The following is a 20,631-nucleotide window of genomic DNA, read 5'->3' on the forward strand; positions in this document are numbered from 1 at the left end:
TGCATTAGTGTACACACAATAAGAATAGTACTGGCATACACACACACGAGATAAAGGACAAGGTACAACAAAGGAGCATGCATTAACTTTGAAAATCAAATTGTGTTGCTTACAGTCCAGCTGACCACAAAGGGCACCTGTCTGGGTTGAATACCCTTCAGTTCTTGAAACCAGTCCTGCATAAGCTTGAAGTCAACAACTGTATTTATAAATATAAAGTAACACAAGCAAAAGTCATGAACAGGGCGGAACTGATTGTTGGTACCAATCCCAGAGGGATACTTGGCAGAAAAGACATACACCCCTTCATGGGAGGGCCAGCTAGGATATAGGGCCCATGTGAAGCTGTTGTGACAACCACAGTGGTGCTAGCCAAGGGTTGTTGCAGGCAAGGGAGGAAAGAAGGGATGCCTTACAAACCTGGAAGGAGAAGGGCATGTGTCTGGAGTAGCACCCCTAAGTTGGACTGCCTCATCCCTCCTTGTACTAAGTTTGGGCATCTCTAGCCCTGTGGGTGAGAAGGGAGTGTATGTGGATGTGGCCAGGAGCATATGTTCAAGCTTGCACAAGACAGATGTCTCTGTATGCAATTGTCCTCCAAAATGGAGTGAGGAAACTCTATACTAAGATGTGTACAAATATGTACATAGGATGTACATAGACTTCAATGAGAGAAGATGTCAGGGAATGTGACCATGCCTATAGGTCAATGCATGAAAAAGAACACATGCACAAGCATATATGTAGCTAACATGGATATGCTCAAGTAAATGGGAATGTGAACTGAAAAAGTCATGCAAAAATGTCTAATAGATATGTACATACACATGTGAAGATTGTGCCTGTATGTAGATGCACAGTCCTGGGCCTCATGTACAGAAGTGCGCAAAAAAAATATGCGCATATATTGCTTAGACAGAAAATTTCAATGTTTAGAGATAGAAGTGTAATGGTACTTGTTGATATGAAGAGTGCATGAACATATCACCGAAATGCATGCACATATGTATATATAGCGAGATATGTGCATGCATGGATTTGTGCGTGCTCCCTTTAAAAAAAAAATGTTAATCTTTTTCTTTCTTTTTAAAATAATACATCAATTAATAATAACAAATGTATTATTGTTTCTGTTTTGTTTCATTGTTATTGTGTTTGTCAAGAAAAGAATGGTAAGTGAATCGGTTCCTTGCAGAGCAATATATGTCTGCAAGTGCTGGGGGGTGAAGAGCCCAAAAAGTTGAGTGGCACATAGCCTGAGAAACAGAGGAAGGAAAATAAAGGTTGTCAGTAGTTGATAGGAGCTGCTGCATAAAGCCCTCAGGTGGGCAGCAAGGTCCTATGAGAATGCAAAAGAACATCGCTAGTGGTCAGTAAAGGGGGCTGGAGTGACTCGCTGCATAAGAGCAAGGGAAGTAACTGCGTTGCCAACTGCCCATGTCAAAAGCGGAGTTGCCTCCCTTGGCACCGAAAAATCGATGAAGTGTAGGAGGCCTCTTCAGCACATATCCCTTTTTGTTACGCTTCCGCGCTGTAGAGGGAGGAATGTCATGTTGCGTGTGGGAGTCCATGGTTTGATGCCACCATAACCAACACGGGTGAAGTGGGCCGCAAGGGAGGTAATAATAACATCCCTTGGTGTAGTGGTCAATGCGGAGAGGAGGGGGGGTGCCAGCATCATGATCCCTGCCTTCGTAGGATGGCAAACGAGGCATGGTACCGCGCGTAAGCACCCAGCGAACAATACGATCCCCAACAGAGAAAGGAAAGACAGGATCGACTCAGAGGTAGAAAAATACGAAGAAATCGAGGGGGCCGAGTCGAAACGAGTACACAGAATGTAAGCACAATACACATGCAAGCCGCATATAACAAAATAAGGCCAAATGAAAACGCTTAATAGCCAAAAAAAAGCGTTAGACGAGACAGAGCGAAAACCTGACAAGATGGCGTGGAGAGCCTTGGCCAAAGGAATGATTCAGCGCTTATAGCTGTTAGAGGCGTTTGATTGGCTAAGAGCGGGCCAGACTAAGAGGGGCGTCTTTTCACTGTTAGCCGCGCGAAATTTGGCCAAACAGAGCAAACCATAGGCCTAGTTTGCATCAGTTTGACATGGCACAGTATATGACACCAAATTTCGTGTTTCATGTCCCCCCAGCGGAACACCTTCCTCCATGAATAGAGGAAGGGCTTCCCCGTCCGAATTGGAATTGGTCGTCACTGGACACAAGACAGTTGAGGGCATGTCACATAATGGAGCCGCAATCTGTGGCCGCGGACGTCATGTAACACAGACAGTATGAGATGCTGACTGTCAGTTGGGGTTTGCGTCTGAGCCACCACTGGTTGGGTAACAGCAGAGTCCTGCGGTGTGGCAGAGTGAACTGCCACCACCAAGGCTGGCGGGACCGTGCATGCACCTGCAGTGTGGGTGAGGGGCAATGCCGGTGCAAAGGAGGTAACCACAGTGCTCACTGGCAGGGGCTAGGGGGGTGCTGAAGCGGGGGTTGCCCCCCTTGAATTTGAAATTGGGGGGAGGGTGCACGTGTGTGGGTGTGCGTGTCCCCAGTGGGTCACCTTCCTTCCTACCTAGAGGGAGGGCTTCCCTACCCAAAACGGTCGCTGTTGGACTTCAGACGGTCAGGCCATGCTGCGTGAGGGGCACACGCGATCTGTGGCCATGGCCTTACTCACGGACGTATGAGATATAGGAGCAGACCAAGTGTGCGAAGTGGAGGACGTGAAGTCCGTGCTGGATTCCCTGAGAGGGAGCACACTCGTTCCTTGAATTTCTGGGCATGGAGAAAGAGATAAAGGAGGGCGACTCGACACTGCCGACTGGCAGGGCACCACTGACCTGAGTATGATGAAACAAACCCTAAGAAACCGCTGGAAGAGGCGTAGGAGGTGGTGGAGGTATGGAGTCAACCGGAGGCAGTGGAGGAGGTGGAGGGTTAGTGTTGTAGACAAAACTTGAGGTAGAGGGCCCAGTGTCAGAGCATATCATGTCAATATGAAGGCCTTTTACCCGCTTGAAATGGGGGGGGGGGGGGGGGGGGGAGTGAGAGCCCCCATAATTGTATAGAGAGATTTTTATAATCTAATAGTGCGCAAGGCTTATTAATGAGTAATGAAATGAGTTTTGTATTTTAATTTTTGAAAGTGGGCGCCAACACAATTTTTCTAAGTATTCACTGTGTCCGCCAGTCGATTGTGATCGCGCTTTAATATGAGCTCAATCGCCAAATCGGGCCAAGTAGTTTTGTGACCTTTTGTGATTCATCATCGGACACAAAACGAGAGCGCCAAAGAATCGACAGACAGCAGAAAATACGAAACAATTAGCCATATGCAGAGCACAGGAGCAGGAGTCAAGATGGCTGCCGGAAAAAGAGGGCGCTAGTCAGGGATGCAAAGGGGAGATAACCTACTCCGGGAGGTTATTGGCCGTAGCTACTTCCTTTTCTTTGCATAGGCGGGTAGTAGTTTGCATAGGACAGGAATCAGACCCCTGCCGGAGTCTGCATTATGGGTCACGGTTAAGTATGTGTAATTAACTTTTCAGTGGTGGAATTACCCTGAATGGATTTCTCATAGGCTGGCAATGTCTAATTATCTTAAATGGACTTTTCAGTGGTGGGCAATGTCCTATTGCCCTGAATGGATTTCTCGTAGGTGGGCAGTCAGATTACCCTGAATGGATAAGTGACATTATTGTGATTTTTTTTCTTTTCTTTTTTTTTTGCTGTAAAATAATACAAATGTTCCTCAAAGAAAAAAAGGAGAGAAACACAGAAATGTTTTTTTTTAAGATTTTGAAAAAAAACCCAAAAAACTCTTAAATAAGAATGCAAATCAAAAAGATCTCAAGAGGACAGAGGCTGGATTACGCAGGTGATCTAGTCTGAATAGCATTCTTATCAGAAGTTTCTGCCAATTCCATCAAAACCAGACTTAGGCGGTGAAAAGATTCTTAACGCTAAGCAAACATAGCCCTGGTAAGATCCATTCAAGCCAACCACTATTTGGCCTGTGTGGTGGTAAGCGAGAGAGAAAAACCAGTATGAGCAGAGAGAGAGAGAGAGAGAGAGAGAGAGAGAGAGAGAGTTGAGTAGTATCTCACCTGAGGCAGCCTTGCGCTGGTCAGCCAGCTTGAAGATCTCCTCCACCTGGGTCTTCTGCTGTGGTGTCAGCACCGACGTCAGGGCTGTGTACCAGGCACTGTCCACTGCACTCAGGTCTGTGTGCACACACACATCCAACATACATGTAACACACCACACACACAATATACATACAACACACCATACACAGACACCGCCACACATTTGTATTAATGCTATGTTTGCCTACGTAAACCATCCCCGATCCTCGTCACCTTCTACTCACATCTTATCTGGTGTGTAACTGAACACTCAGTCAAGTCAAAGAACTATGCTTATCCCATTGTGGGCTATTACAAAGATAAATTCTTTTGACTTGAAAGTTTCTGTGCAGGACTTCAATGCATGAGCAATCTTAGCAGTGCCAAGTTTGCTTTGTGGTAAGAAAGAAACTCTCCACTTTTTCCAGACTTGGAACCTTCTTAATGCTTAGCACTGAAAGAAAGCTCATGCAATCCAGAAAAGGGACAAACACATACAAATACAGAGCAGACTGTTATTGCATGTGTGTGTGGGAGTGCACATTCAGTCTCATGATCAGATTATGCAATTTGTTATATATCTCCAAAATGAAAATACAGAAATCTTCATAATATGGAAATACTCCAAAATGGCAGAACAAATCTTTGTGATATGGAAATAAACCCATCCATGCAAGAACCTGTCTACTCACTGCTGAGGATCTCTCGGAAGGCCACATATTCGTCTACAGGGCAGCGCTCATCATCCAAAGGAGTGTTGTAACTCTCCAGCTGTGTCTCCTCCGCCCCATCATCACTGTACTCGGCATCGCTGTCATCGTCTGCTGCGCCAGCCTGCTCAAACAACACAAGCAACTCTACACACCCGACGTCAATACATGGCCAGCACCATGGCCACTCACACCGACACACACCTCATTCTACACAGTATGCTCTACCCCTCAGTTTTTTGGGGTTTTTTTTGTTTTGTTTTTTTTCATTGATGTGAACAGATTAGGGTGGCAGTAAGTCAAAATTACAATAAACAACTGTTCAGAACTGGACACAGAGGAAAACCCAATACAACTGGCTATCTTACCCAAAAAAAAGAAAGAAAAATAAAGACAGAGAGAGAAGTGTAAGCATACTTGTTCTGATGGAAACACAGAGGAAAAACAAGTACAGATCACCATTCTTTAAGAAAATTGAACAAACTAAAATTAATTAATAAATGCACTCACTGTTTTGGCCAGTTTCTCCAGGTACTCCTGTCCTTCCTCATCAATGTCATCTTCATCGCTGGCCAGCAGATCTGAAACCGTGATTCCTTCATCACTCTCCACATCACTTCACTGCATGGTTCACATGACAGTCAATTGTGTCCAACTATGACCATCGAACAACAGAGGAGGCAACTGCTGTGCCAGCAATTTCAGCTAAAATTTTATCATTGTGGAGAGCGTCTTGCCCCACTCTCATCCAAGAGGGCTTTAGAAGTTGGTGTTGGGGTGATCCCCAAAGGCCAACTACCCAAGGCTGCAACACCAACAGCCAGTGCAATCTTGCCATTTTGAGAGCCAGTAGTCCTTCACAGAAGACTAGGCTATAAATGAATTCCCACTGCTTTGAAGAAACCATTCATCATACAGTTCTCATTTTGCTGTTGGCCCAACTGAATGTTTATGTCAATCTCTGATATACAGGGATGTGAGAGGGACTGAAACCAAAACGCTAACTGCAGCCAATGCCCAAGGACTAAGGGGTTGGGGTGGTGGTGAAACCCCCTGACACTGACAAAAAAAAGGTTGCTTGCAACCAAAACTGTGCAGGATTTGCAAGTTTCATTGCTCAGCATGGTTGGGTTTTTTTTAAGCTTACACACACATACACACTAACACAAAATAAAGAGCAAGAGAGGCAAAGCCTTCAAGACTGACTTGTGATATACACCATCAAATAAAATTTAAAAAAATCATGAGAGAGAAAAAAAAAGGGGAAAAAACAACAACAATAAAAATATGTACTGTGTTAATCATTATTAACCCTTTGGTTGATTTAGTTGCCACTTGGTAACTTGCAACAAGACCAGTCGCTGCACGGTGACATGTAGGGAGAATGCTGCTGGTGCCAGTCATCAACTTGAACATCAGAGTTAACAAACTTACGATACTCTTTGATAATAACACCGAACTCAGCCAGCTCTTTTTGCCATATGTACCAGAAACATCCTATCCTTCTCATTGTTGAACAAACTATTGTGTGGTTTGGAGCGATTTTCAGTTGCTTTTTTAAAACTTGGTCTGAACAATGGCAAGTTCTTCAACCAGTTCAGACTGAAACAAGCAGTCTCACTTTAGACCACGCTATATGGGACAGTAAAAGGAGGATTCTAATTGAAAGTCAGTAGGCAGAAAATGATTTTGCTGCTGACAGTGACAGTTCATGCCACATGGCAGTGAAAGAAAAAGTACCCCAAATTCCTAATGGCTGCTTTGCTGCACAGCCGGTTTGTGGAAAAACATTAAACATAAAAATTAAATAAAATAGAAAGATCGCCTTGTGTGAGTTCACAAAGGTTCACTGTTGCATCAGGCAATGCCTAATAGTTTAAACAAAAATTATAGAGGACAGTGCTGAATGCCTGAACTGAGAAAACTTATGACAGCTATGCCACTCGCTCTCATCCACTGTCTGTATCCCTCCCTCTCTCACCAGCATCAGCATCCACTTCCTCCTCTTCTTCCTCATCGTCTGAATCATTCTCATTCTCGGCACGACCTGTAGGACAGAAGACAATCTATCAATAATACTGTCGGTGCCAAAATGCAGGAGCATACAAGCACAAGCATGTGTCTACATTGTGAATCTGTATAATGTTATGTATGTAGAAGTGCATTTACACATATGCACCATCAGACAGGAGTCCTCAACATGGCATGGGGAGTGGGATCAGAGCCAAGAGATCCATCTTGGGTGACACAGGTCACAGAGAAGGGGAATAGGCCAGCCCTCAGACATGAGCACAGTGAAGAACACCCCCACTGTCCTCAATGTCCATATGGGCTACCCCCTCTCCATGTCCTGTTCACCGTCAGAGAATGGATTATGCTTCTCATCATTTCCACACACACATATCCTGTCTGAATCTGATATAGCAAGACTTGATCTGAGGGTCAGAACTAAACTTTCCAAACCACAAGGGTGGGAGAGACTGGTTTTTGTAATACTGAAAAGTTTGCAGCCAGGGTCCAGGGCAACTTAACATTCATACAGAAACAAAGTAAAACAAATGGCAAACTAATACCGAAATTTGTTTCATATGGACACTTCCATCCATGCAATCAAGATTAATGGGTTGATTTATAAACCCAGCAACCCAACAAAATGAACACCTCCAAGACATTCACTGGTGAAAAGCACGCAATCAAAAGACAATCCCAAGGGACTCACTTGCATAGGCACGCTTCAGGCCCTGGAAGAGGATAAGCATGGCAGGAAGGATTTGCTGGGCGGAGGCTGTCACCTCCTGGGGACGTGTGTTGGTCATGCTGAGCAGCGAACACAGGCCCAACACACTCAGTTTGCGGTCGTGGAGCCTGCACACATAGACACACACATGTACATGTTGTATCACACCCACTTCTGCAGCAGTTCCTGTGACATAGCTACATACACCATCAGACAGGAGTCCTCAACATGGCATGGGGAGTGGGATCAGAGCCAAGAGATCCATCTTGGGTGACACAGGTCACAGAGAAGGGGAATAGGCCAGCCCTCAGACATGAGCACAGTGAAGAACACCTCCACTGTCCTCAACGTCCATATGGGCTACCCCCTCTCCACATCCTGCTCACCGTCAGAGAATGGATTATGCTTCTCATCATCTCCTCACACATATACACACTGATCACCCTGTCTGAACAACTTTCTCAATAACTCCACTAAGAACCACACACACATACAATGAACTCAGAGACAACATGGAAGATGGTCGCATCCCAAAAGACATTCTCTATGGAGAGCTCGCCACAGGGCAGAGAAGCACTGGCCACCAACAGCTGAGATACAAAGATGTTTGCAAACGTGACATGAAGGCGCTTGAGATCAACACTGAGTCCTGGGAGGACCTTGCAGATGACCGCAACAGATGGATAAGCACTCTCAAGAATCAGCTACGGATTGGTGAGGACAAACTGTCAGCTGCTGCAGCAGAAAAGCGAGCTCACAGAAAAGGGACGGCAGCCAACAGACCGGCATCAGCTTACACATGTGACCGCTGCAAGAGACTGTCTCTCTCGCATCGGTCTCTACAGTCACAGGCGACGCTGCTTGGTCCAAGCAGACAGCCCAATTAGACATTAGGTCGAATATACTCTACCCATGGTCAGCCATGACTGAAGAAGGCCTACTACTACTACTATCAAAAATCACAAGAAATATTCCCCTTGGCATGGGATTTCATGGTGCTTTGTGCTGGGCAACCTGGGGGTAAGAGGGTTAAAAAGCCCTACCCAGAGACACACCAAGCCAAAACAGGGTCTCAAAGTCTGAACACTGGATAACAAGCCCCGACACCCAACCTATTTAGCCAAGCAGTTCTTGCACACATAAAATAACCATCGAGACAGGAGTCCTCAACATGCCATGGGGAGTGGGATCAGAGCCAAGAGATCCATCTTGGGTGACACAGGTCACAGAGAAGGGGAATAGGCCAGCCCTCAGACATGAGCACAGTGAAGAACACCTCCACTGTCCTCAACATCCATATGGGCTACCCCCTCTCCACGTCCTGCTCACCGTCAGAGAATGGATTATGCTTCTCATCATCTCCTCACACATACACACACTGATCACCCTGTCTGAACAACATTCTCAGTAACTCCACAAAGAACCCCACACACATACAATGAACTCAGAGACCACATGAAGATGGTCGAATCCCAAAAGACATCCTTTATGGAGAGCTCGCCACAGGGCAGAGAAGCATCGGCCGCCGACAGCTGAGATACAAAGATGTTTGCAAATGTGACAAGAAGGCGCTTGAGATCAACATTGAGTCCTGGGAGGACCTTGCAGATGACCGCAACAGATGGATAAGCACTCTCAAGAATCAACTACGGATTGGTGAGGACAAACTGTCAGCTGCTGCAGCAGAAAAGTGAGCTCTCAGAAAAGGGACGGCAGCCAACAGACCAGCATCAGCTTACACATGTGACCACTGCAACAGAGACTGTCTCTCTCGCATTGGTCTCTACAGTCACAGGCGACGCTGCTTGGTCCAAGCAGACAGCCCAATTAGACATTAGGTCGAATATACTCTACCCATGGTCAGCCGTGACTGAAGAAGGCCTACTACTACTACTACTACTATCAAAAATCACAAGAATTATTCCCCTTGGCATGGGATTTCAGGGTTGATTACAGCTGGGCAACCTGGGGGTAAGAGGGTTAAAAAGCCCTACCCAGAGACACACCAAGCCAAAACAGGGTCTCAAAGTCTGAACACTGGATAACAAGTCCCGACACCCAACCTATTTAGCCAAGAAGTAGTTCTTGCACACATAAAATAACCATCGAGACAGGAGTCCTCAACATGCCATGGGGAGTGGGATCAGAGCCAAGAGATCCATCTTGGGTGACACAGGTCACCTCCACTGTCCTCAACTCATCCTTGCTCCCCCCCATCCTCCACCGTCAGAAGATGATTATGCTTTCATCCCTCAACATACACGATCACTTTGAACAACATTCATCTCACAAAGAACCCCACCACTATGATCAGAGACAATGAATGCGAATCCAAACCTTTTGAGACTGCCAGGAGAGAAGCTCGCGCGACACTGAGATACAAATGTTTCAATGTGACAAAAGGCCTGAGATACATTGGTCCGGGCTTGCAGATGACGAAGTGAACATCTCAAGATCAACTAGATTGTGAGACATGTCGCTGCTGCAGCGAAGAGCTCCAAAGACGAGCACAGACAACCTTACCAGTGACATGCACAGAGAGTCTCTTCCATTGTCTCACGTCACAGCACGGCTGTCAAGAAAGCAATAAATAGGTCATTATTACGCACGCGAGAGCTACACTACTACTATAAATCCAAATTCCTTGCGGATTTCAGGATTACGGAACCTGGGAAGAGGCAGAGAAGGGGAATAGGCCAGCCCTCAGACATGAGCACAGTGAAGAACACCTCCACTGTCCTCAACGTCCATATGGGCTACCCCCTCTCCACATCCTGCTCACCGTCAGAGAATGGATTATGCTTCTCATCATCTCCTCACAAATATACACACTGATCACCCTGTCTGAACAACTTTCTCAATAACTCCACAAAGAACCACACACACACACACATACAATGAACTCAGAACTACCAGCCTCACCTCTATTTACACTTCTCTTAATCCCACCAAGGTGACAAGATTTCAACACAGCACCCTAACAGGTTGTTGTTTGTTCTGATTGCACAAGCTGTGATACTGCACTCGATCATGAAAAGTATACAGATTAATTAAAACATTTATGGATGTTGTTCTTGTTTCAATGTGGAAAGGGGCATTGTGGCACACTGCAGTTACAGACTACCTAAAGATAGAGGAACAAGGGAGAGAGCAGGGTGCCAGGACTTGACATGTGTTATTTCAGCCTTGCCTTGTGACCTGCTTATCTAGTTTCTCAGCCCCCATTCCATGACAGAAAGAACTAGGCTGAAGTCCCCAACTCCCCTCATTCCACCCACCTAATCATACCACCACCAGCCAGGAGGGACTGTGGTGGAAGAAACTGACCCATGAAAGCAGTCAGTGTAGTACAGCCATTGAAGAAACTGTAGCAGAATGGAGCTCTGCACAATGGGAGCATCACACGAATGGTATAAATATACATGCATTCGTATGTAGGGTGTAAATGGAAACCTGTATAAATATCAGTGAAATCACTGACAGTATTGATTTCGGAGGTCCGGCGTTTGATTCATGATTTCGGAGGTCCAGCGATCAATTCACATTCAAGTGACCAACTTCACTCTCATTGTCGGCAAAACTCGGTCAGTCGATATCTAGGTCACTCAGTTCAATCAATTTTTACAAGATTCTCATGCAACAATCATTAAAACGGTCCAGTCATCTTCAGAATCAGCATTCAGATTATGCTAAAGCTCTCGGCAATCATCAAAACTCATCTTGCAACTTTAAAACTTCACATCTTCATCAAAATTCAAGCAAAACCAACTCTGAAAAGTGCAAAATGCATGGCAGGAAGTGCCGAAAACGAGGCTGTGAATCTCGCGAGAGTCTTGTTTATGTTAACAATCGCTGCATCCATAGTAAGCACGTGCTTAGACGGTGGTACCGGGCTGGCTAGGGTGTTACACTGCAAAGCTACATTTGGCGGGTTAGGTGTATTATGATTAAGTTGGGTGGTCACTGTGTGTGTGTGTGTGTGTGTGTGCATGTGCATGTGTGTGTGTGTTCTGTGTACATGCATACTTACCTATATATGTCATATTTTGCTCCCCCCCCTTCCCCCAAATCCGTAGTATTGCCTTGGGGGTGTGTGTGTGTGTGTGTGTGTGTGTGTGTATGTGTGTGATTTTTTCTTGTATGTCTTTGTATGGGGAGTTTGCAGCATCTAAGTATCATGATATCAGTATCACTATTGTTTGTAAAGTGGAAATGCCACCATCCCCAAGAAGCAGTCAGCACCCTAACCCAACATCAACCCCCTCAGAACCCTAACCCAGAGAGGAGAGTGCACTGACCCGAGGAAGCAGTCAGCATCGTGCAGCCACTGCTTGAGGAACTGCTGCAGGATGGAGCCCTGCACGTTGGGGATGGCCAGGGCCCCCAGGGTGTCCAGCAGCAGCTGGGGCCGGCTGTACAGCGCTGCGATCACCACTTGCAGGCACATGGTGCGCAGCTCAGACGTCTGCACCTCCCGTGTCAGCCGCATCAGCACCAGCTCCACAAATGACGGCAGCACCTGCAAGAAACACACACACCATTGTTGTGCCAACAGTCTATCTCCCATCAAAGGTCAACAACAATAATGAGTGTTTATAATTCGCTCTACCTTCCTTAGCATAGAGCCCAGAGTGTCAACAATGAGTTAACATCAATATGGGGTGAAATAGTTACAAAAATTAACACAACATGGCACTATGATCATGAATTATCAACAAGACAAAAATCAACATCCCAACCCCTAGACATCCAAGACAGCAGGTTTGTACACATTTCGAGGCCAGATTTAAACCAGGATTTAGTTTATGTAAAAGAAAAAAGAAAACAAAGAAAAAAAGGGGTACATTTTGTTATCTTTATGAAAATATGGGGAGAAAAACAAAAAAACCAGCCTACACACAAATTCTTTTTTTTTTTTTTTTTTTAAACAACCTGGGGAGAGAGATGTAAAGGAAAAGGAAGAAGGAAGAAGGGAGCGGGAGGGAGAGAGAGAGACAGAGAGAGGGGGAGAGAGACACACACACACAGAGGCCCCACTCACAGGATCCACTTTGCCGCTGCACTGCAGAAGGATCACCTCCATCAGCTTGGCAGCATGCACCTCTGCATCCTCCCCAATGTCCCCTGTCAGCACCTGGTCACACACACACATTAACATGTACACACTTCACAAAAAAAAAAGTCAAACAGCACTTTAAGTTTATAAAAGCAGGCATGTTTTCATAAACATTATACACCGGAGTTGATTTATATCATGCACAGGGCATAATTATGGTCCACCACCGGCCTCAAAGAATACATAAACATCAGTTTCAGGCATGCTAGCACCATGAACAGCATTGGGAATGTGCTTGAAAGTTTTGTTTCAGCCAAAATTTCAGTTATTCAAAGGTCTATAAAACAAGAGTTGTGGTTTTCACTGAAAAATACTTTGAATAATAAAAACAATAATAATAATTATAAAATAAATAAATAAACTGAATATGTAAGAAAGCACCTCTCTGCATATGAAAGGTACTCATTATCTTGGCTGCACACACTGCTGATTGCAAAAAAATCAGCATCATTTCACCGTGCCCCCAAGAGAATTGTACATGGTTCCAAGTGGTCCTAAACTTTTATTGTATTGAACCATGTATTCATCTATCTACCACTGATGCGTATAGCCCAGCCAACTGCACAGTCTTACCAGGGCTGAAATAACTGGTCTATATTGATCCTACAAAACCTTACACACCTGAAAAACATTTTTAGTAAACATCCTAACATATAGAAATTTCAAGGAATATTTTCAAGTTAGCACCCACACCTTCCCCAGCCCAAATCATAGCAAACCAGCCTTAATTCTAAAAATCAGCAAACTAAGTCTCTTCCAACACACACAAGCAAGCAATGGAGGCCTTGGGATGGGGAATACAGGCGGACACTCACCGACTTGCACATTTCAAAGATTATCTGAACGCGTGCAGTGTCAGCCAGGAAGGCGTCAGTGTCCACAGTCACGTAGTTGTGCAGGGCTGGCATCATGTCTGCAACACCACCACCACCACCATCACCATCCATCTACCCACTCTTGTCCATACCTTGTCATGCACTCACGCACCACACACCCTCCACATAGTGTTATTTCTACTAATCAACGCAACATCAATACACATGTACATATGGTTTGTCCACTCATGTATCTGCAATCTGTGCAAAATTGAACATATAAAATTAAAATGTAGATTCACCACACGTTTGCAACTTCTTCACAATCAGAATGTATAACTCTCATCACAACATGACCTGAAGGATTTCTTCCCACACAAAACCTTTTCACAAAGCCAAATACAAACAGTGTGACAGACAAAAACATTCAATTTTATCAAAACATCAATTGGTGCTTTATCTTTGTCAAGTTTTGTTAACAACTCAGGAATGTATGCATTCTAACTACCCTTCTGCTTTTCCCTCCCTAACCAATCCTTCAATCCCGTCTTCTTCCATGCCCTCCCCTTATTCCCCTTTTCATTCACACATTGAACCCCCCCTCCTCTCCATCTTCACATCTTTGAGTATCCATCTGCCATCCTCTGAAGTTGACATGTTTAATTTCAAAGAAACAGATATGCACATGCATGCAACCACAGAGAAGCCCAAGAGTTAGGGTAATGTGGAGAGAGGGAGAGAGAGAGAGAGAAGCTGATACATGAAGGCAGAGACAGAGAGAGACAGTACAAGGGGTGGGAGGATAAGGTTTGAGGGGTGTGTAGGGACTGACCAGTGAAGTAGTCAATGCCGTCTTTCTTGAACATGCTGAAGATCATGGGGAACACCATCCACATGTGTGTTGACACCTGGCCGCTTGTAAGACTGTAGATCAGGGACAACACCTCCTCGTAGAAATCTGCACACCACACCCAAGGACATTAACACAGATGTTTTTCACACATCTGAACATCTCACACACACACACACCATGACCTTAACACTGATGCTTTCAGATGACATAAACACAGGTTCACCCTCATGAACCAGTAATGACACTAACTGATCCACTTTCAAAATTATCATTATCTTGCCTACTGACAGTTAATAACACATTAAGTAAGAATACAACAAACGTCTGGGGGGGAAAGCTGCTCTGGGACACTGCAGGGATTTTCTTTCTTTTTTTCCTCCAGTAAATGTGCACATACAGAGTAAGATTTAGATCAAAATTAATCACTGTAAAATTAATCTGCTAATGTGTAAATTACCACCAGTAATAGAAAAAAAAAAGTATTCCTCTACCGCTTCCATGTGTACACATATGCAAAAAAAATCAAATATTCATGCCAGAAATATCACATCATCAAGGTTTCAGTTCAGAAATAAGAGAAGAAAAAAACAACAACCAAAAAACAAACAAAAAAATACACCTTAGTATAGCTAACTTTAACAGCAAAATAAAATTAGTCACGCAAGAAACAAAATAATCAAGAAAAGATAAGACACTTATTTTCTTAATTTTCTGAAAGAACTGTACCCTGTGCCATAACCAAACTAACTGGTCAAAGGAGCGGGAAGAAAAAAAGTATGACATAATTACAATAGGGATACCGAGTCAAGAAAGTGGTGATCATTAACCCCTAGGCTGCCTGCATGACGAGATAACTCGTCATCAAAATATTCTGACTTTTCTCTGGTTTGCATTCACTTCCTTGGCAAAAATAGTGGTAGCTTTAGCCTGGGGAATCTCTCTAGATTCTATTCATAGCTAGAAACCCCATCTACGTCATGAAGCAGTCCTTTATTTGAATGTTTTGGTTGGGTCACTGTCCAAGTGTTTGCCCGACTTCTCTCCTCGCTCGCTCAACAAAATGTCGGACTGACGCCGTGCTCAAGACATGCGATCGTGACGAACTAAATCAACCATGATTTCTTTCTTTAGCTGATGCTCAGAAAGAATTGAAGCGTAAATTCGAAGGAGAAGATAGAGATGAACATTTACAGGACGATCTGATAGAAAATAAAGGGAGTAATCAAGAGAGTGGCCAAGATGCGACTGTCAGTGAGTGATGCCGGCTGTACAGATGTTAGCAGACGACAGATGACCGAATTAGCAGCAGAGCGATATTCTTGGCACGCAGCCAACGCGGTCTGATGAGAACTGAATCAAGTGACCGTGTGAGAGGGGTGAGGAGGATGGGGGTGGAGACTGAGGGGGCGTGGCCTCACATCCATATTATCACTTGGAAAAGTCACAATGTATTGTGTATCTATCTCTTAAAAAAATATATATATATATATATTGTGGTTGTTCTAGTATGATTTTGTGTTTGCAGATATCCATTTGTCCAGAAAATATGTTTTTGTGCAAATTACCTGACTAATGTTTGTAATGAACAAGTTGAAAATGTGACAAAAAACAAAACACTAATTTCAAAACAACAGCATGTCACTAAAAATATATAAAATGGGAAAACAGCATGTGTTTTGTATTCTTTATTCATTTACCTTTCAGAAAATATATACTTTTATTGGTCTTTCTCCAATAACAAAGAGCACAGAATTTTTGGAAAATTTATACCCGTTCTTTGTGGAAAAAACTCTAGCAAATAGATTTCACTTGGTTAAAGACACTGAGATTATTAAAGACATACCCATGATGTTCTGCTGCAGTATGATGCCAATCACTTTGAGTACAATCCCTTCCAGCTGTAGAATGATCTGAAAAACACACCGCTTCAAATCAAAAACAAAAAAAGAGAAGTGATAGCACTGCCACGCCACACATCTAGAAAGTTGACCAGGCACAATCCACAATCCAGACAGCAGTCTGTCCAAAAACCAATATTCCTTCAATCCTAACACATTTCCCATTTGCTTTTCACCAGGTGAACTGGGTTGTCTGTTTTCCCAATAGGAAATTTTCTTCCTAAAATTACGTTTATTCTAACACACTTTACCATGACCCACTGGAGCAAACTACTACCCCTGAGAAGGGGAGAAAATGAAAGTACATGGGGCTAGTTACCTCCCCGTTATACGTTACCTCCCCTGTGCATGCCTTCAGAGCACCCTTTTCTGATGGCAGTCATCTTCCATCCCAATCCTTTACTTTCCAGCGGCTAAGTCTTTTGCATTTTTTATCGATCTCTCAATACTTTTTTCGTTCTTGTTTTCGCATATGGTAAAATCTTTACCATCCAACATTTCAATAAAGAATTCTTTCAACACTTTTTTTTTTTTTTTTTTTTAAAGCCATTTTCAAACACTGAGGATTTATATATATATATATATAAATTTTTATTTTATTTTAAAACAGGCATAAGCACACCAACACCTTGGGCTGAAACAGCACTCTAGTCAACAGAGAGTGACAATTACAACAGCCAGGTGGTTTAAGCATCAAAGAGTCCTGAGTTTAAGTATCAGTCGAGCGCCTGGCGAGTTAAAGGAAAATTTTCTGATATTCCTTGTCACAACTAAGAGCAGATTTGCTAGTACCTGAACCTCCTTTGTGTGTATGCACATGCAGAATATCCAATGGAAAAGCGATATTAAATACACATGTTCAAGATCCCATAATCCATGTCAGTATACCCACCATGCAGACCCTGAAGACCGGACTATGACTGGCTATATAGTGGAGGTAAAAAAATGGTCACATATAAAACCCCACTCCAACATACAAGTGAATGTGGTCAGTGCAGCCCCACAAATGCAAATGAAGACAGAAAGAGTAAACATCTGTTTCTACATTGTACAGTGCAACTGAGCTCTTTGACATGGAAAGGCACTACATAAATTATATCATTATTAATATCATTATGGTCATTCTTGTCCAACTTCGATCATCAGAACAGTAGAGGAGGCAACTGCTGTCTCAACAATCTGGACTGAATTTTGATCATAGTGGAGAGTGTCTTACCAAAGTTACACCCTCACACTATCGGCCAAGACTTTAGGACAGTCATCATCAGGATGGTCCCAAAAGGTCAACTAGTCCCCAAGACTGCATCTCTAAGAGCCAGTGTAATCTTGCCTCAAGTTTGAAAGTCACACTGAGTTGTAAACGAATACCCACTGTAGTGAAGAAACCACTGATCATTCAGTTTCCTCTTTGCTTTTGGCTGATGAACTAGGAGCTTATGTCAATCAATGATATTAGCTGAACACTGCCTATACAGCAGGGTAAAGACTGTCATATACATAAAAACCCACTTGTACACAAGTAAACGTGGGAGGTAAAGGCCACAAATGACTATACAGACTAAGAGAGATTACAAAAGACCTCCTTCTGGGCCTCCATCAAATCGAGGAAGGTCTCCATGGTGTTGAGCAGAAGTAGCAGAAGAAAATGGGCAACAAGAGAAAGAGAAGGGCTGTAGCGACTGACCTCCTTCTGGTCCTCCATGACATTGAGGATGGTCTCCATAGTGTTGAGAATGCCAAGGGCTGTGATGGCCTTCTCCTCTGAGCCATCAGAGTCTGTCTCCAGCACCTGGGCGAAAGTGTCAGCCAGGTGGGTGGTCATGCTGACCGCCAGGGGCGTCACCTCCTCCACATACGTGCAAACCAGGCGCTGCATCACCCCCGTCAGGTCGTCGTTCTCAGTCTCCCGGATCACCTTCAAGAGCTCTGCAAAATAAACACCACTGAGTGGGACTGTCACTGATGGGATGTGGTGGCAGTCTCCACTCTAGGGGGGAAGCACACTCAAGTCTGGCACCACCACTAAGCAATTGTCATCAGAAGGGGGCTAAGTAGGTGGTATCCTAAGTATGCTATATCAGAACAGGCACTATTGAACACCACAGATGTGACTCGGCAGCAGTGCAGGGTCTCCTCTGGTGTGAGACTTCATGACAACCCTACATCATTTTTTTTTTATACTGAGAGTCCCTGGGACTCTTTTACCATAATTCTTAGGGAGTCTCAGACTACCTTCAGAAGGTCACTCTAACATAAATCTGCATTGCTATACACAATGTCCAACTATTGCATACATCAGCCAGGTGTCTGATTCCTGTCCTTGGATGGATGAATATCATCACTTGGTTATAAGTGTTTTTCTTTTTTAATTCAGTAATATCAGTGCACTATGTTGGGATCCAAACTATGCACCAATCTGACATGGTATGGTACAGTATGTCATACAAATTTTATTTATTCTTGATATAATCATGACATACCTCACATTGCCACACATTTTCACTCTCTTAGTAGCACACACATTTTTGGTTTCCATGACAAATCAATCAGATTCTGATTCATATACACTAACATAAAATATCTCTTAAGCACACACACATGAATCAAAACTAGATCACTCACCAAACAAGACCTCCTTGACGAAAGGCCGGAGATAGGCCTTGGCTGGAAAGAGAAAAATATTGTACATAGTAGTATTACTGAAAACCTGCGATATCGGACTCTCAAGCCATTCACACAACACCCCATGTACCACTATCACATCCACTCACAACCCTTTCACCATAGAACACCCCATGTTTTACACCATATGTCACGATTCATTTACCAAGCACAAAGTATCTTGAGTATCTGTCCCACCCCTTCAGAAATCACAAAAAAACATCTCTTCTAAAGGATTTTGTTGAACATATCACACAGTGACACATTTGTGAAGATACCAGCAGGGTCCATTTCCTATCCTGTGTGAAATACTCCTCCACATTGGATGGGGGAGCCCCTATGGCTAGTTACCTCTCTTCCTCCAGTTACCTCCCCTCTGATGCCTGAACAAACCAGAAAAATGAAGTGTGAGAGACCAGGAGAGTGAGAGAGATTTTCCCTATAATTGTGTACACCATCATGTATATGCAGGCATGAGACTGGGAAATTGTGATCGAGTCTGAAAGGTGGGGGTCTGTGGGGGGAGTCTGGGGGCAAAGCCCCCTGAAGCTGAAGGTTTTTCTCAATTTCAAACCATAAAATCTGCATATTGCAGGCCACCAATGCTGCTGAGGTATTCCAACCCACAGAAGACAAAAAATCCGTCACATTCTTCCTAAACTGGTGTTTTTGCTTTGAAACCTGTAAAAGTCAGTCTTGAGGACATGATTTTGAAAGAGAGTGTGTGTGTGAGTGTGTGTGTGAGTGTGAGTGTGAGTGCGAGTACGTGTGCGTGTGTGTGCGTGCACGCGTGCGTGTTTTCAATCTCCCTGTGTGTGTGTGTGTGGTGTGTGGTGTGTGCGTGTGTGTGCGAGAAAGAGAGTGTATGTGTGAGTGTGCGCGCACATGTGCGTATTACTAAGCTCTGTGATTGTGTGAGCGCTCATATGTGTGCACATGTGCAAGTGTCAAGGAAAGAGATAAAATAAAAAACAGTATGTGTATATGTGAGTGCATTCAAAGTGTGTGTGTGTGTGCGCGCTCGCACACACATTCAATTCAGCTCTATGTCTGTGTGTGCCTGTGTAACTTTGGTAATCCTGCTACAGGTCTCAAATCTAAATAAACGGACTCCTGCCATGAACTGTCTGTACCGCTGTGTCAGAAAAAGCACTGACGTCAAATGCTACTAAGTGTCGCTACTAGGTTTCAATCGCAACAATGTTACTTTGCATAAAGTGGCAAACATTTGCAGCTTTTGCTGAATGAACAGAGGGTCAAGTAGATGTACTCACGGCCCTTGTGGCTTGACAGTGATGGAGATTGCACGCACCTGCGTTTACCTGTATCTGTGTGTGCATGCGTGCACGTGTGTGCGTGATCGACTGCATGTGTGTGTATGTGCACACGTGCGTGCTTTTCACAGTCATATCAGTGCGTGCCATGTAGGGATCGCCTTTCGTTATCGGCATTTTGACAACTTCAATTGACCATTAGCAAACTTTCTGACTTCAATTTTGGTGCTCTGACAAGTCACTGGATCGCCTCTCAAGGGGTCAACAAACGACACTTTCAAAAGAGCATTCCGTTTTCATTTTTGACAGTCATTGGTAAACAACAGAGACAGTCCACTGGCTTTTCTTCTTTTTTTCCCCCCTAGAAAACGGATGCTCCGTTTTTAATGTAAGTCTGAAAACAGATTTCCATTGCCCAGACGG

The 20,631-nt window shown here is 44.0% G+C and overlaps 1 protein-coding gene across 1 annotated transcript in view; it reads right to left on the reverse strand.

Annotated features, from left to right (window-relative positions):
* The window catches only part of LOC143301659 (importin-7-like), a 43,286-nt gene that overhangs the window by 4,105 nt on the left and 18,550 nt on the right, over nt 1–20,631 (reverse strand). The window contains exons 11-22 of the mRNA XM_076616094.1: nt 18,896–18,937; nt 17,958–18,199; nt 16,219–16,285; nt 14,355–14,480; nt 13,523–13,620; nt 12,633–12,725; nt 11,890–12,110; nt 7,574–7,719; nt 6,836–6,901; nt 5,365–5,435; nt 4,837–4,978; nt 4,124–4,240 (exon numbers count right to left, since the gene is read on the reverse strand). Coding sequence (XP_076472209.1) covers nt 4,124–4,240; nt 4,837–4,978; nt 5,365–5,435; nt 6,836–6,901; nt 7,574–7,719; nt 11,890–12,110; nt 12,633–12,725; nt 13,523–13,620; nt 14,355–14,480; nt 16,219–16,285; nt 17,958–18,199; nt 18,896–18,937 — 1,431 coding nt within the window. The remainder of the gene's footprint in view (nt 1–4,123; nt 4,241–4,836; nt 4,979–5,364; nt 5,436–6,835; nt 6,902–7,573; nt 7,720–11,889; nt 12,111–12,632; nt 12,726–13,522; nt 13,621–14,354; nt 14,481–16,218; nt 16,286–17,957; nt 18,200–18,895; nt 18,938–20,631) is intronic.

The sequence above is a fragment of the Babylonia areolata genome, chromosome 27 (assembly GCF_041734735.1).
Source record: "Babylonia areolata isolate BAREFJ2019XMU chromosome 27, ASM4173473v1, whole genome shotgun sequence".
NCBI lineage: Eukaryota > Metazoa > Mollusca > Gastropoda > Neogastropoda > Buccinidae > Babylonia > Babylonia areolata.